At 38.5% G+C, this 17,947-nt stretch overlaps 1 protein-coding gene across 1 annotated transcript; it reads right to left on the reverse strand.

Moving 5' to 3' along the window:
• Nucleotides 1–1,177: 1,177 nt before the first annotated feature.
• LOC143883463 (FCS-Like Zinc finger 3-like) lies at nucleotides 1,178–2,705 on the reverse strand. The gene is made up of 2 exons (XM_077386815.1): nucleotides 2,242–2,705; nucleotides 1,178–1,801 (listed from the first exon to the last, which is right to left on the reverse strand). The coding sequence occupies exons 1-2, from the start codon at nucleotides 2,526–2,528 to the stop codon at nucleotides 1,627–1,629; spliced, it is 462 nt and encodes a 153-aa protein (XP_077242930.1). The 5' UTR covers nucleotides 2,529–2,705; the 3' UTR covers nucleotides 1,178–1,626.
• Between the last annotated feature and the right edge of the window lie 15,242 nt (nucleotides 2,706–17,947).

Below are 17,947 nucleotides of genomic sequence, written 5' to 3' on the forward strand. Positions count from 1 at the left end.
CCACCGACCAAGACCAGACTGACAAAAAAATAGGTCATAACTATCAAATGATGTTGGATCCAAGTTGCAAACTACGGTGAGTACACCGACGACATGTTGTGAATCATAGTCTTTGGGAGAATTTTCACCCCCACTGCAGTACTTGCACACCCTGTTTATAATGTGATTGGACATAAAGTTGGGCAACTTTATGTCAAATCACGTTATAAGCGGGGTGTGCAAGTACTGCGGGTGAAAATATCATCATCCTATTCTTTTTATTAATCGCTTATTAAAACAACAAAGATACAAATCGAAGGCATAATGAGCCTTTCGACACTAGTGAAATTTTTTTTTTTCATAGGTAAGCTAGGTTTGAACCCCGACCTCAGGTTCAAACAGCATAATCTTTACCAATTGAGCTGGAGGATTAGCCCCGGCAGCAGCAAATCCCATGAAAAGGGAGAGTTTGGTGATGTGAAGGCAAATGATATACTTGCTCCCTTTTCTTTCATGGGCCACCCTTTGTAGTGGTACAGTCATAAAAAGATGTTACGATTAGCTCCCATTACTTGGAAGACGCCAAAAATAAGTGGAGTAGCTTGTACAGCCTGGCAGGCCCCACAACAAGACATCAGCTGTTTTGGTTGCTCGTGTGCACTCCTTTCTCGTGCGTTGCCTTTACGTTTTCCTAGCAGAGTGGAAGATTTGATGGAAACAACCACGTTTGGGCCCACAAGAGATATTTTCCTAGCAGAGTTCATCTAGCGGCTCAGGGCATGTAAGATCAAACCAGCTTAAAACTGATCTGAACAATCCTAGCCCCACAATAAAAATGTACAATTTATTTGTGGGAGATGATTTTTCACCCCCTAGTTGTGGATCAGCTAATCTCAAATCTAGCAGGCGGTGGCCAAACCATACCAACAGCTCGGATCACGTTGCGTGGCACCCACGTACCACATTAGGTCACAAAAAACAACAACCCAGAACATGACTCGCTTCGGATGATCTGGACTGTTCATTTGCTAGTCCTTAATTTGGTATGGTACTGAACGGCCAAAAATCATCCTAAATTAGATGGTTCTATCATTTCCCCAGTATTTAGATTGAGATGTATTTATTTAGGCCTTCAGAGACACAACAGAGAGAATATCAAATGGACAGTCCGGATCAACGGAAGGTGATCCCACTAAAATAATAATTAGACGTCCTTAATTTGATTGAATCATCAAAAGAGATCACATCCGTTAGATCTAGATCAAAGGAGAGGATCGTTCTACATATGGAGCTTCATCCAGGCCGTGCAATGACCGTTGCTCGATCTTCCAAAAATATTTTCCTAACCACTACATAAAATAAGGCCATCGATTTCTTTTCACATAAAATAGACGTAAAAGTTTTTCTTACGTAAAAGAAACGGAGGGCAAAAACAAGATGCAGTTCTAACGAAGATTCTAAAATAAAACCAAAATCTCCCTGGAAAACCCAAAAAATTTACGCAGAAAAAAGGCAACCCGCACTCTTATACACAGTACACATTAAAATCCTCAAATGGGCACTTTTTCATTGGCCCTTTTTCTTTCAGATTCAAAGAGGGAATTTTTCCTTTTCTTGGCTGATTTTCATTTCATTTCATATCATATTTTACCCAGCAGCAACGGTTCCAGTCCTTACGTGGAAATTCTGATTTTTGGAGGTGGATTTCTGCTGCTCTTTTCTAGAAGAAACCTTCATAGAAAGATTCCAGTTTTTCTCTTTGGCCTCGTCTATATCAATCTGCTCTTGCCGGCATTCTTCACTACAGAAAGGTGTATCTCCTCTGCATCACCCAAGTACCCTAAACAAATTAGAAAAAATAAACCCATCTGAACCGAAAAAAAAAAAGGATAAAGAGATGAGTTATATGGTGTAAGCCTGTTTAGTACAGTATTTTTTTTTAAAAAGAACTGTACTGTTTACACCATGTGGATGATCCCAACCGTCCATTTGATTCACAGCGTAAATATGTTGTGCCTGCAAAATAATTTCAATAGGATTATCCTAGCCCTCCGATCTATAGAGAAACTGCATGTTATGGAAAACAAACTCTATAGATCGGAGGGCTAGGATCATCTCCTATGGAAATGATTTTTTGGGGCAAAACCTATGTAGGTTGAAAAATATCGAAACATTTTCGCAGGAATCAAGATCTCATAAAGACTGGTGTACGCGTGAAATGGGAAAGGAAAACAAATGAAGGGTGTATGTATCAATTCTAACCTGTACATGAAAATGTCTCTGTTTTCTCCAAGGGTTTTCTTGCAGAAAAAGCAGGCTTGGAGGAAATGAGGGGGTTCTTCACAAGGGGAGTGGTAGAAACGAGAAGAAGAAGATCTGGGAGAATGAGAAAAGGCTCTGTAGCTTCCTCTTCTATTGGATGAAGTAGAAAAGATAGCAATCTTTCCGGAAAACCCAGCTTCAATGTCTGCAAGAGAGGCGAGACCCTCGTCTTCAACAATTGTAGGCCTTCTCATATTTGCTCCTGTGCCAAGAAAGCTGGAACCCATGGCAAATGTAACACCCAAAATACACAGAGAGAGAGAGAGAGAGAGAGAGAGAGAGAGAGAGGTGAGATTTGTGAAGAGAAGGAGGTGTTATAAAGAGGGTAGGTGGAATGACGGAGATTTTTTTCACAAACCACGGCTGGTTACTGGAATACTTGCGAATCCATTGGCTACGAATACTTGGGTTTTGGTGGAATATAAAATGGGAAGGATGTGGTAATATGACCCTGGATTTGGGAGTAATTTACAAGAATGGCACTTGGTTTTCCATTTTCCCTCTTGCTCTTTACACGGTGTAAGCCCTTATTTTTAAAATGACATGAATTTGGGGCACAAACTATTTACGTTGCGGATCCATCTTACGGTGCAAGTCGTCGGTACTTTTTGAAAAGGGAAATGATATGGAGACCGAGAGGACCACCTAACAGGAACCTGCAATGAAAATGTGCCATGTGTTAAAAAAACACTTTATTTTTTTATGGTTTCCCTGAGCTTAAGAGAAACCCCACGCCACTTGTGATGCAGTGGCGTAAATCAATTTGGTCGGTCCCGTTTTAGGTCCTACTCTCGGTTTTCCTAGCATTACTCTTTTGAAGAGTACTAGACAGATTATATACCTGTTGATTTGGGCAATTTATCTGATTAACCATCTTGGTGTGGTGCTAAATGGAGATCTCAATTGCAAGATTGATCCTTAGAAAAATCAACGGCTTAAAAATATCCTCAAGGATGTCTTTTTTTTATCATGCTCAATCAACATTCTAGAATTCTTCGATGCAGGTCGGGACTAAAGGAAATAGATAGGCCACATTTGAGGAGGCCAATAATAGGAATGGACCAGATTACCTTTATCCTACCCGTTGCTCCATTTTTCATGGTCGTGATTTCCTTCAAAGAGGAGTTAGGATGACAGTTTTGTGGGAGATGTGTAGCGTGGAGAAGGGTATTTTCGCTATTTTGTTAAAAGCGATGCCCGTTTATTTAAACCTCGCATCACGCTTCACGACGAAAAACTGCCGAGATCGCTGGCCGAGTACGAGTTAATGAGCCTGACGTCATCCTTTTAACCTGACTTTGCCGGTAACCGTATTGTACGCATCCGTCTCAACCCGTGATCTCCGGTCAGTTACTCCCCATGATGTCATACTCGCCACTCGCTTTAGATTATTTTGTCGTTTTGCATCCCGGGATTCCCACCCCACTAGCAGTTCAGTTAATGGGGCCCACTCGCACGCCCCTTGTTTTATGATGCCAGGGAAGTTGTTTATGCGCTCTCTTCTTCCGAGAATATTGTTTCCTCACCTACGATCACTGCCCGTTCTTTACGGGCAGCTCCAAAGCCTGCCCGTCATTCCCCACACCGGGCCCGCACCAATAATCTCACCTCCGTGGAGTTCTGCGACAGAATTAGTTTTTTTTCCAGCGATCTCTTTTCATTTTCTTCTGTTTGGTTGCGGAAAAAGAGATGCAACTCCTCAAAATATGGTACTGCTTTCTAATGGGAATCCAATTGAGGTGGGATTATATGACTTCTCCTTGTTGGGCCACATGGCACCCAAAAATCATGAAATTCATTTTCTATGAAAAAAATTCCAAATTTTAGGGAAAATTTAAAAACTCATTGTCCAACTCCAATCCATTCTTATTTGTATGAAGAGGGCTGCTAGCAAAGCCCAAATCCCTTTGGATCAACGGCTCTGGTCGCATACATGAGGCAGCGTAGGCCCGATAAGGGTCTCCTAGGAAGGAGCTTAACATCCCTTTTCTTTTTAGCATTTTCAATACGAAAAAGAGGTTTTGCCCATGTATCAACTCTTCTTTTAGCATCTTCAGTGTCCATGTATCAACTCCCTAATTGGGATTTGCGAGGCAATTTCGTGGCGGATGTGAAATGCGTTTGTACACAATTATTCTAGTAACAGTTTTCATAATAATAAAAACTGTGGTTCAAGACCACCTCCTGTGACAATGTCTGACGATGCAATCTGAGACCTTGATCGATCTGAACTATCGAGAACATTGTCGACACAAACTGATCAAATCATCCCAACCGTTGAATAATGAAAGTAGAAACACACCAGATGGAGCCATCAGAATCGTCGGATTAAATCTATTCTGAACTGGCGACGTTGTACATCGAGATCTACCCCGCATTTTACAACACTAACACGCGTCTCTTGCCCGCTAGAATTAAAATAAAAGAGAAAAAAATAAGAGAAGTGATTTATTTGCCCCACTTTCTTCCTCCGCCCACCCCTTCGAGGCTATTTAACTATTTATGGCCACTTTTTTACACTACACGCCATAATGGGGTCGCCTGTAAAAGAAAAAGCTGTCCTGCCTCATTTTCTCCCATCAACGGAGCAAAATAATCGGGGCTCTGAAAACTAGTAGTCAATTAATATATGACACGTGTGTTCCCTTAAGTCTTGCATGTCCCAAAACGTCCCACGTCTCCTTCTTTCTCGCCTTTTATACATCTTTTAATTTATTTATTTTTTTAAAAATCGGATGTTAAGGCATATTTTAACGTTGGGCGTTCCTCATGTATCTCCACATGGTGGCATCTGAGAGCCTCTTTTCACTAATTTTTCTTGGGAAGAGATATATTAGCTGCCTTTTCTTCCCTGGGGCACCACTCTTTGTGTATTTATGACTACCTTTTTACACTAGAGGGGCTGGCCCTGGAAAGAAACGGGAGCGAATACATCTGTTACTTTAATTTTTTTTTTTATAAGCGGCAGTATCCTACGAAGATATTCTCGAACAGAGTTATGAGAACACCTTTGCGGGCCAAAAGAACCCACGTCTTTGGTGGGATTTGTTTAGTGTAGTAAAGAGAGTGAAAACAAAGTTAAAAAGCTGTGTTACCCCTACCTGAGTCCTGAGATAGGGATTACATATTGGTATAAAGAAGGCATCAGTTTGGTTTTTATAAGATTGGTGCCGGTTGAGAATGACATGAATTAGCGGTGAAATTTTGCTATGGAGGCATGTTTAATGACAATACGTATTTATTAGAGAAGTAATAGAAAAAAGAAGACGAGAAAGTTTGATGAAGAGAGATAAAGAGTGCTAGTTTATTAGAGTTGTAATTGTTAGGATCATTTTTTAGACGAGAAAGACATCGTTTCTTCATAAGTTTGTAAGATTCTATGATGGAATCAGAATCATCATGGTAGCTTTATATGGAATGATGTTGGCAAATTATGGAGAATCAAAACCTCACTTTGTAACGATTTTAGCCGTAATACCCTAATTTTATGTTGGATAATACCATCAAAACCTTCTAAAAATTGCCATTATGTTAATAATTGTTAAAGTTTAAAAGATTAAACAACGCCATCTCTCACAGCCTAGAGCAATTGGTTGTTTCACATGGTATCAGATCAGAGATCAAAAGGTCCTGAGTTCAAAACTCGTTGATATTGAAAACCCCTGTGAAATTACATATATGGCCAACCTAAAAGAGGGGCCACATGTGTCACAGGTAGGCCAACCCTAAAAAGAGAGACCACACGTTGACACCTGAGGGGGAATATGTTAAAGCATAAAAGGGCCATCTTCGATATGTGTTTTGGAAGTCCACTTGAAAAGCCCCTTAAGAGTCGGGAGAAACGGTCTTGCACATACAGCAAAATTTATAGAAATGAACTAAATCAAATTAAAAATCCAAGATTAGGTCTAAAAGTCCGACTTCCAAAAGTTATATAAAAAGAAACCCTCCTCCAAAGTTGTCCTAAAATTTTCCCCTAGATCCAAGCACCCCATAGACCTTACGGGAAAATGAAAAGATGTATTTAATAAAGTAAATCGTGCTATTAACCAAACTTCTTTAGTGCAGGTATCATTTCCCTTTGATTTTTTAGATTTTTGACAATTCTTTGGTGGAGGAGGGGGAGAATCATTTGTGAGAAGCAATGCCTACTTGCCTAGCATTGGTTGTTTCAAAAGAACTCAAAGGAGCCCTTTAATCAAGTGTTAAGAAAAGAAACTTTAACACTTTTTCCTAAAAGACACATGGCGTCCTAATTCTGGCTTATTAACGTGATAAAATCCCTTCCTCCTAGTCCTAGGGTTCTACAAGACAAGGTAGACCGTTGATTTTTGTATACCTTTATCTTACTTCTGGGATGGATGCCCATTCCAGACGAGACAAAAACCATGTAGTTCCCTTCATGATATTTTACAAAATCAACGGTCTTGATTTCAGACTCCTGTTCCCCTTGTAGGACTTAAAATTGCCTTTTATCATTAATTGTAAAAGTGACTTTTTGCATAGTTCGTTCTCTTTAATCAATTAGCAAAACAACATAAACTAAGATTAAAACCACAACGTTTAAGTAATAACACGTGTTCTTGTCATTTAAATTATTGCTTTCTTGTTCTTGTTAAAATAATTGAAGAGATTCTTGGCTCGAAACAGCGGATCAAGACAAAACAAGGGGCGAAATAAAATATAGCTCCACTTAAGAGAGTAATATCTTAGTTTAATAGTTTAGATCATGGGACCTAACTATAATGTAGAGGAAGTGTATAGGCAATTTCTCATAGGCTCTGTTCACTTCTTTTTTCAGGAAAAGATTTCGTTTTTCTTTCCTTTCCAAGTGACATGGTAGAAGGAAAAGGAATCCAGAAAAATGTCAAGGAAAATGTTTCGTTTTCCTTGGAAAGCCTCTTTCCGATATATGTAATCGGAAACTAAATCTCGAGTAACAGGAAAAAAGTCAATTTTCAAGTCATTTTCAGCTTTTAAGTAAGAAATTTCACATCTGATAATATTTTTCCCTGGAAAAGAAGTGAACACAGAGATTCTATCTTGTCGAGGTCTTGTCATGAAAAAAAAAGACTGTTTTTTCGCACCAGGGAAAAGAAGTGAACGACCAGTTGTACATCAAGATCCACCCCGCATTTTTGCAAGACTAAGACGCTAGAATTAAAATAAAAAAAGGAAAAAGAAGCGAAGTGATTTATTTGCCCCATTTTCTTCCTCTGCCCACCCCTTCGAGTCTATTTAACTATTTGTGAGTTATGACCACTCTTTTACACTGCAATGCCATAATGGGGTTGCCTGTAAAAGAAAAAGCTGTCCTGACTCATTTCTCTGAATAGTCTACCATCACGTGGAATCGATTATTTTTTAAAAATCGGATGTTAAGGCATATTTTAACAGAGGGGCGTTCCTTTTGTATCCCCACATGTGGCATCTGAGAGCCTCTTTTCACTTATTTTACTTGGGAAGTGATATATTAGCTGCCTTTTCTTTCCTGGGCCACCACCCTCAGTGTATTTATGACTACTTTTTGGCACTTGAAGGGGCTGGCCCTGGAAAGAAACGGGAGCAAATATATCTTTTACTTTCAAATTTTTTTTCATAAGCGGCAGTATCCTACGAAGTATTCTCGAACAGTCATAAGAACACCTTTGCGGGCCAAAAGAACCCACGTCTTTGGTGGGATTTGTTTAGTGAAGTAGAGAGAGTGAAAATAAAGTTAAAAAACCTCTCTTACCCCTAAGATAGGGAACCAAATTAATTAAAGTTACATATTGGTATAAAGAAAGGTTCAAGAATTTTTTTCTAAATGATTCATTTAGCCGACCCCCCAACTAGTTTGAGACAAAGGCTTTGTTAAGTTGAGTTGAGCATTGGTATAAAGAAAGGCATCGGTTTGGTTTTTATAAGAATGGAGTCGGTTGAGAATGACATAAATTAGAGGTGAAAATTTACTATGGAGGCATGTGTAATGACAATATGTAGCTTATAAGAGAAGTAAGGCCACATTTGGATACCTCATGTTTTTGTATTTGGATTTGAATACAAAATACGTCAATTATCCACATGCTCATGTTGTACCAGAGAGTGAGGGAGGGAGGGACATCTCCTTGCTATTGCAGCCAAGGTTTTAAATTTCGACCGAAATCCGAAATTTTGGGTTCCGGTTGAGACTGAAACCGAAATTGGGTGAAATCGAAATGTTACAAAATTTTGACCGAAAAAATGAAATTTCAATCGAAATTTCGTTTTCCCCGAAATTTAAGGAATATCTCCAAAAAATCTGATTTTAATTCATTATTTAATTTTATCCCTAAATTTCACCCAAAATTGCCGAAATTTCAGCTAAATTCCGTTGAAATTATAAACCCTATAAAATAGGCGTGTTAAGAAGATTTTGTCAGATTTCGCTGAAATTTCTAAAATTTCGATTTCGAAAAGGACCCAAATGCATTCTGAAACCGAAATTTAAAACCTTGACTGCAACAAGGTCGAGGAGCAGTAAGGGTGAAGGTAATTGCCACAAATATTGATTTCCAAATAATGTCTTGAAGAACAAATTTGAAAATCGGATTTTTTTCACTGTTGTAGCTGATTTGGAAATCTAAGGATCTGATCCAGTTTCAAATCTCAACTGCAAATGTGAGAAATCCAACGGCCTAATATAGCAAAGAAGACGAGAAATTTTTGTGAAGAGAGATAAAGAGTGCTAGTTTATTAGAGCTGTAATTGTTAGGATCATTTTTAGACAAGAAAGAGGGGGCACCTACGCTTGCAGACAGATGAGGCATCATTTTTTAGTTTATATACTTTTCTTCTTAAGTTTGTAAGATCGTATAAGATTATTGATGGAATCAGAATTGTCATGGAAGCTTTATATGGAATAATGTTGGCAGATTATGGAGAAATCCCCCCCTCACGCTGTAATTACTATAGAAAATACCCTAATTTTATGTTGGATAATACCATCAAAACCTTCTAAAAATTGCCATTAGGTTAAATTACTGTTAAAGATTAAATAACGACGCCATCTCTAACAGCTTTGGAGCAATTGGTTGTTTCACATGGTATCAGAGCAAAGGTCATGAGTTCAAAACTCCTTTATATTAAAAATTCACGTGTAATTACATATATGGCCAACCCAAAAGAGGGGCCACATGTAGGCCAGCCCTAAAACGAGGGGCCACACATGAGGGGGAATGTTAAAGCATTAAAGATTAAATAAGGCCAACCCCAACAGCTTAAGCTTTTGGAGTGACTGGTTGTTTCACAATTATGATGTTATTCTTTTCAATCCTTCTCCGTGACACTTCCGATGAGAATGAAAAGAAAAAAAAAATGGAGAATGGCATTTGGCAAATCCGATAAGGGTCCGTTTGGATACCCCTTGGATTTGGATTTAGAGGTGAATTTGGATTTTTAAATCCAAATTCGGCGTTTGGCAAGCCTTTATGACATATGGATTTGGATTTGAGTGAAATCCACAAGATTTACAAATTCCTCATGTTAGTGTAATTTTTTGGATTTATAAATCCTTTCTGCGAGAGGTTATTTATAAATCTAAATCTGACCCGTAATGGTTAAAATGACCAAAATATACCAAAAAAGTGTTAAATGACTTAAGTACCCACATGACATTAAAAACTTATCAAAATACATCGTATTAGGTAAAATGACTAGAAAACCCCCGAGTCAGACAAAATGATCGAAATACCCCTATACCAGGTAAAAATGACAAAATACCCACGAGCCGTGCAAAATGACTAAAATACCCTTATAACATAAAAATTATCAAAATAACGTCATACAGGGTAAAATGACTAGAATACCCCAATATCATGGAAAATTACTAAAATACCCCTAGATCAAGTAAAAATGACCCATGGCTCATAAAAATGACTAAAATGACTAAAAATACCTTCATGAGAGAAAAATGATAAAAATACGCCATATTAGGTAAAATGACTAGAAATACCCCTATACAAAGTAAAAATGACAAAATACCCATGAGTCATGCAAAATGACTAAAATACCCTTATGACATAAAAATGATCAAAACAACCTCATATATGGGGTAAAATGACTAAAATACCCTTATGACATAAAAATGATCAAAACAACCTCATATATGGGGTAAAATGACTAAAATACCCCAAGATCATGGAAAATTATCGAAATACCCCTATATCAAGTAAAAATGACCTATGGCTCATGAAAAATGACTAAAAATACCCTCATGAGATAAAAATGATAATAATATGTCATATTAGGTAAAATGACTAGAATACCCCCGGATCACGCAAAATGACCGGAATACACTTATACCGGGTCAAAATGACAAAATACCCTGAGTCATGAAAAATGACTAAAACACCCATTTGATATAAAAAATGATCAAAATACCCCCAAATAAGGTAAAATGACTAGAATACCACTGGATCATGGAAAAAGGCTGAAATGCCCCTATATCAAGTATTTTAGGGCTTTTAGGTTTTGTTAGATTTCAAATTCAAATCCAAAGAGCATCCAAACAAAAAAATTAATTTAGATTTAAAATCCAAATCTATACGTGGTCATCCAAACGTCATTATTTATAAATTTGTGAATTTTAAAATTCTTGATTTCAAATCCTTGGATTTTGAAAATCCAAATTCACCTCCAAATCCAAATCCAAGGAGTATCCAAACGGGCCCTAAATGTTTTGCAAGTTCACTTGAATTGCCCTTTAAGAGTCAGGAGAAACGGTCTGGCACGAATAACATAATCAATAGTAATCAACTAAATCAAATTAAAAATCCAAGATTAGGTCTAAAAGTCCGACTTCAAAAAGCTATATAACAAAGAAACCCTTGTTTGGTAGATTCAAAAAGCTTTTATTGCTATATAACAGTTTGTTGACCAAAATTTTCCCCATTCTCGTTGATTTCTTAGAACACTTGTTTTCTTCTCCGTCTAGAAAGACCTCTAAAGGGGCAGTTTGGATATAAGAAAAAAAAAAATCAAATTTTTTACTGGCAACCAAACGGAGAAGACACATGGCGTCCTAATTCTGGCTTATTAACGTGATAATATAGCTTGCTACAAGACAATTATTGTATCAACGGTCTTGATTTCAGACTCCTATTTCCCTTGTAGGACCTTAAAATTGTCTTTTATCATTAACTGTATAAGTGACTTTTTGCATAGTTCGTTCTCTTTAATCAATTAGCAAAACAGCATAAACTAAGATTAAAACCACAACGTTTAAGTAACAACACATGTTATTGTCACTTAAACAATTGCTTTCTTGTTTTTGTTAAAATAATTGAAGAGACTCTTGGCTCGAACCAGGGAACCAAAACAATGTGCCAAATAAAATATAGCTCGACTTAAGAGACTAATATCTCAGTGTAGAGGAAGTATTGCAGCCCCTCTTCTTTAGGAGAGAGTGTCACCTTGGCAAAATGGCTCTAGGCGAGTGCACTCATCAAGCATCATTTAATTGCACTTGGGATCATGAATTTACACCCGCTCTGAGATAAAAATCTCAAAACATGTGTTAAAGTATAAAAGTATGTGTAAAATCATGTACCCAATAAGCAATTAAATATGAAATACGGAGAGTAGTAACGTTGAGCCTGTTTATTCTGGCCTACTTGACGATAAAAAATTGATAATATCTGCAAACCTAGTTGGGGACGGATCCATCAATGAAAGAAAATCCTAGTAAAAGGAGAAAGGGAAAGGGAAAGGGAAAGGGAAAGGGGGACTAAAAGAACGGTGCGTATATAAAAACCCTTCACTGTCGGATCTTAATCATGAATATGGACGTTATGTAAGGCCCACCCGGCCTATGCCATCACTATCTGTGTCCTAGTTCAGAGACGATTATTAGCACAACTAGCAGTTTTAAAATATATTTTCTTTTGTTTTCTATACTTGGTAATCATGTCTTTTTCCAATAATATTTCAAAACTTGGGCCCCAAGTCTTTGGTGTGATCTGAGATATGTTGAACTGAAAGGTCTAGAGTTGGATGCATAAAATAATTGCTCTTATTGTTTTCATGCAACTGGAGACCTTTCCTTGTAGTGGCATGATAACATTGAGAGAGGAATTTGCTAGGGGAGAGGAATTTGCTAGGGACCATCGCAAAAGGCATTTTACGGGCCGGCTGTTGCATGAAAGAGCTGCCACGTACTCTCACTTTTTAACAGATTTTGTCTCATTTATTTATTTAATATGATGTGGATGCTCTCTCACGCAACAGCCTGCCTGCGAAATATGCCTTCTGCGATGGTCCCTAGCAAATCTAGAGAGAGAGAGAGTATTGGCCCGGCCAAATACATTGAGATCACCTTTCAAAAATACAGTTGGGCCTACTTTATAGGATGATCCAAACTGTCCTTTTTCTGGGCCACATCGTAAATAGAGTGTACCCGGAAAATATCTCCATAGGATAATCCTAACTGCCCGATCTATAGAAGGATTGCTTTTATAGAAACCTCTATAGATTGGAGGGTTAAGATCATCCTATAGAGATGCTTTTTGGGGTACAGTCTATTTACGTTGTGGCCCAACAAATGAACGGTTTGTACTTCCTGTGCAGACACCAGGTAAAATCTCTTTATCATTGATCCCGATTCTTGAGACCCGACCGTGACTTTCTACCTAGTTGTTCTCCCTTTTAAAAGATTCCGTTTCTTTCAAAGTAAGGTGGCGTAAAACAAAATTTTAGCATCATTTTTCCTCTTAAAAATGGGTGTAAAATTTTAGCCTCCCTTTCTTAAAAATGTGAAGTGATATATCGCCACATTGAAGCAGTGCACGTGGCAATCAACCCCATTGAATCCTTCCGACGTGGAGGACATCAGCCCGTCTGCAATCATTGATTGTCCCAAGTAATCAAAAGAGGCGGATTTAACTTTCCTTAAACATGGGCGGAAACTTTGTTTTGCGGCCATTTTACTCTGAATGAAACTGAGAAGGAAATGCAAGCAATTCTACCTATTTGGATTGCAAGAATTTCACATATAAAGTTTGGAAAGGAAAAATATTTATAAAATTTCCTATTTTGTTTTCAGAGAGAAAATATAAATTTGAACCAACCCTATTCAAGTTTTAGTCGGATGGATTATGATAGGGAAATGATATCAGCACAGCCATGTTTTAATAGTTGTACGGTCCGGCTTGTCTTTTCTTTTTTAATCGGCTCATAAGAGCTTTTAGGGAACTGTAATAACCTTTTTGATAGCTTTTAAATACTAAAAGACAAGTTGATTTAATGAAAAAAATCAAAACATGGTAGTGCTTATATCATTTCCCATTATGATAAGAGGTATTCTAATTTCTTAAGGCTCTGTTCACTTGCCGTCCCGAGAAAGGAAAGGAAACGAAAGTAGGGCAAATTTTCCCGTGATGGGATGTATTCCGCTGTTCACAAGGTTTCTCGAGAAAGAGAATTTACAGACGTGGTAAAGGAAAATAAGGACGTGGAAAACCCACTTTCTCGCGCTTTGACTCGATTGTTTTCCCACAAAATAGATGGGAAAACCCATTTCCTTTTCCAGCGAGAAAATATATCGGGCATCTCTCTGTCGAGCAAAAACCCTCCTCTCACCTAAGTCCTCTTCTTCACGATTCCGGCAAGCAAGATCACCCCGTCCGGCGAGCTCTCCCCTCCGGCGACCCCAAAGAAGGTTAGATCTCGTCTCTCTCTTCCTCCTTTTCTCCTTTTTTTTATTTTTTCTGCCAATACGCCTTTCAGTGACTTCTTTTTTTCATTTTTGGGGGGAGTTCTACTTCTTTCCAACATATCTTCTCCTACTGGTTTGGTGGATTTTTTTTGAAACTCTTCTTCTCCGTTCAAACGTCGGATTGGGTCTGTAACAAATATTCTTCTTTTTTTTTTATATGTATTGTTAGGGTTTCGGTTTGGGTTGAACGTGGGTTGGATTTTGGGTAAATAGGGCTTGGATTTGGGAAATCTGGGGTCCGATTTTTGTTCTTCACAACATGAGTTGAGTCTTCTCCTTACGGTTTCGATATATATTGTTAGGGTTTCGTTTTGGGTTGAACTTGGGTTGGATTTTCGGTAAATAAGGCTTGGATTTGGGAAATCTGGGGTCGGATTTGTGTTCTTCACAACACGAGTTCAGTCATTGTACCGATTTTAGGATTGTGTTTTACTGTGTGTTGTAGCGAAGGTTATTGTACTGATTTTTGAGAAGGTTAATTTTATGAAGGTTATTGTATTGATTTTTTTCAACCTAATTGTAATGTTTCTGTTATTTGATTTTTTTACAGATTCTTTTGTTCTTGTTGCTTCTTTTCTATGTAGTCCATCTCTGTTTTATAATTTTGCAATTTTTTTGGGTGCAATTTTTCTGTGTAGTCCATCTACGGTTTGGTGGATATTGGTTGTGGGTGGTTCACATTCATGCACAGTTTAATTTTGCTTCGCATATTCTTACATTGGTGGTTGTGGGTTTTGGTTGTTTGGTGGTTAATGGTGGTTTGGAGGTTGTGGGTGGTTGTTGGTGCTTTGGTGGTTGGTGGTGGCTGTTGGAGTTTTGTTTCGATGGTTGTGACTGTGGTTATGGTGTCTTTGCCGGTTGTGTTATTATCCTAAATGTTATTTGTTTTAGTATTTGGTAGGGTTACCATCATGCCTCGTCAACCAGCAGATAGGCGGATGTTGATCCTTCGAGCTGCAGCTATAGTAATCTCTGCGGCGGCCGCAGTTACGCTTAGGGTTCGACTATACCTTGAGCAGAATATTACAAGAACCCCTTACGAAAGCGGGTACTTAACCCGTAGGACCTTTGTTAGACGTATCACGCACGCAGAGAACCATTGTGTTGCTCTTCTTCGAATGGATGTTCGGTGCTTCCGCTCCTTCGTGGGCCTTTTCAGAAGCACAACATTGTTGAAAGACACAATTCACTGCACTGTTGAGGAACAGGTGGCTATTTTCTTAAGTGTGATTGCACACAATGAAAGGAATCGTACTGTTAGGGCAACCACAAGAAGGTCAGGGGCTACTGTTTCAAAGTATTTTAATAAGGTTCTCGACGCTGTTCTCATCCTACAAGACATGTTCATAGTACGTCCATCAAGGGAAACACCACGGGCAATCCTTGATAATCCTAATTTTATGCCTTACTTTAAGGTACGTTTACGATAGCTACGCATTTCGACTGAAGGTTGTTAATTCAGGTTGACATTTGAATGTCCTTATTATAGGATTGTATTGGTGCAATTGACGGGACCCACATTCATGCAAAAGTATCTGAGGATATTCAAAAAAGATATATTTGTCGTAAGCACTTCCCATCCCAAAATGTGTTAGCTTGTTGCGACTTTGACCTAAAGTTTACCTACGTCCTTTGTGGGTGGGAGGGGTCGACATCGGACTCACGGGTGTTAGCATCTGCTATATCAAAGCCGAACGGGATTCCCATTTTGCCAGGTAATAATTAGCTTATTAGACTGTTTGTATTGATGCGGTTTCTGTAGTACTTAGCTAATTTAATTGTATTCCTTTGTTTCATTGTAGGAACGTTTTACCTTGGTGATGCCGGGTATCCGTGTCTGTCCCATTTTATAACTCCAATCCGAGGTATTGGTTACCATCTCAATCAGATTAGAGGGCGCAGACCTAGGAAAGCCGAGGAGTTGTATAATCAAAGGCATTCTTCAGCCAGGAATGTAATCGAGCGAACTTTTGGTGTCTTGAAGAAGCGATTCATCATATTAAATTTAGCACCCATGTATTCATATTCCAAGCAGATCGACATAGTGTTGGCCTGTTGCTGCGTCCACAACCACATTAGGAGGGAGATGCCTGACGACTCCTACATTCAGGATGTTGACGATGAGCTGGCATCGCTTGTAGCTGAGGAGGAAGAGGAGGAAGAAGGACCTGTTCCTCCTCCTCCTATGACCAGGGCCGAGGATGTAAGGGAAGGTCGTAACATTCGAACCGCAATCATGAATCAAATGTGGAATGATTTCGAAGCACGTCGTCGTTAGGAAATGACATGGTCGCAATAGTTGTGCACCACCTGTGTTTGGATGTGGATTTCACAATTTCGATGTGTAGTTTGCTGGAACTGTAGCTTATATTCCTTGCTTTCTTGAGATTTATGTAATTTCTATGTTTGCATTAGTATTGGTTCATGGGTTTGTTGGTATGAGTTTGATGGACTAAATTCGTATGGGTTTGATGGACTAAATTATGTATGGGTTTGATTGCATCAATAGTTTTTGTATGTTATCTTATAAAGCTTCTAAATGAAAATGTTGTTTATCTATCATTTGTTATTGCAACTATTATGACTTGTTTATGTGGTACCAGGTAATGGCGAAGGATAAATTTTATGTCGTTTTCAAGGGACGGCAGGTGGGCATATTCGACAGTTGGGCAGATTGTCACCTTCAAGTGAACAGGTATAGTGGAGCATCTTATCGCTCCTACGCCACAAGGAAGGAGGCAGAAGCATCCTTAAATGCATATGATAAGCGCCATGAGGATTTGCAAGACAAGCGTGAAGAGGACATCCACAGTGTTCCTTGGTTTTTGGGGTTTGCCATTGGTGTGGGGTTAGTACCTATGATAGTAGTATTTTAGACTTTTTTCCCACTTGTTTATGAGGTATGTTTACTCACATTATGGTTTTATATGCAGACTGGGCATTAAAATGGTTGGTGATGCAGGAAGTTCTACTAGTGAGGTACACAACCTCCCTGGCCTCAAAGATGCAGTGCTGAACATTGATGGTTACGTTAGAGGTGACCTTATTGATGCTTATGTGTACCTTCACGGGCATCACAAGGAAGCTAGGGCCTTCCTTTCTCTCGACGAGATGGACCGAATGGAGATGTTGAGGCGCATTCTGCGCCGTATGCGCCATTTGGCTATGTGATGTTTATCTATTTTTTGTTCAACTGTTTATATATGAACTTTATTTTGGATGTATGAGTTAGGTGGAAATGTTATAACTAATGTTTAATTTCTTTTTGGATGATTTGATTCTTATAATTGGTTAGTTTTAGTTTATGATAAACATAGTTACAGCAAGGGAACTCTACCAACGAGCATTGTCAATCGACTCGACAAGTGAAAGTGCTGCTCATTGCCTTCAGGTACAGTCATGTCATTTAGGCAACCATGGAGATTAGAACATAAAACTGCCAGAGTGATGCCCTGATTCTTGAGCTTTTATGTGGGAAACACAGTTGTAGCTAACAATAGTTTGAATATGTAATTTATCAAATTCATGCTTTGAATCAGGTGAAATTGTATTATGTGATTGCTATATAACCTACGTGGCACATTATATAGAGTAATTTCAAATTTTTTTTTTTTTTTTCGAAAAGTCACTTTCAATTATATTAAAAAGGTGTTGGAAGTGTAGAGGTGGAGCCCCCCCCCAGGTTGAAGCTAAATTTTGACAAGTCTAGAAATTTTGCACTGTTGGATCTGCCCAATCAACGGTCTTGATCCATCCGCTTTCTGGGCAACTGAACAGCGAGAAAATAACTTTCCTGTATATTTTCCCTCCCTTTCTGGGCAAGTGAACAGCGAGAAAATAACTTTCCTGCATATTTTCCCTCTCTTTCTGGGCAAGTGAACAGCGAGAAAGCATGGAAAAATCACAGTTTCTTTT

The sequence above is a fragment of the Tasmannia lanceolata genome, unplaced genomic scaffold (assembly GCF_043159265.1).
Source record: "Tasmannia lanceolata isolate RefF3 unplaced genomic scaffold, GAP_Taslan_0.1 ptg000008l, whole genome shotgun sequence".
Taxonomy (NCBI): Eukaryota; Viridiplantae; Streptophyta; class Magnoliopsida; order Canellales; family Winteraceae; genus Tasmannia; species Tasmannia lanceolata.

Bases quoted from the DNA above. Each gene is read 5' to 3' on its own strand.
- LOC143883463 (XM_077386815.1), bottom strand. From the start codon at position 2,528: ATGGGTTCCAGCTTTCTTGGCACAGGAGCAAATATGAGAAGGCCTACA. The intron at 1,802-2,241 runs GTTAGAATTGAT...TGGGTGATGCAG, and splicing joins AGAGACATTTTCATGTACAG to AGGAGATACACCTTTCTGTA.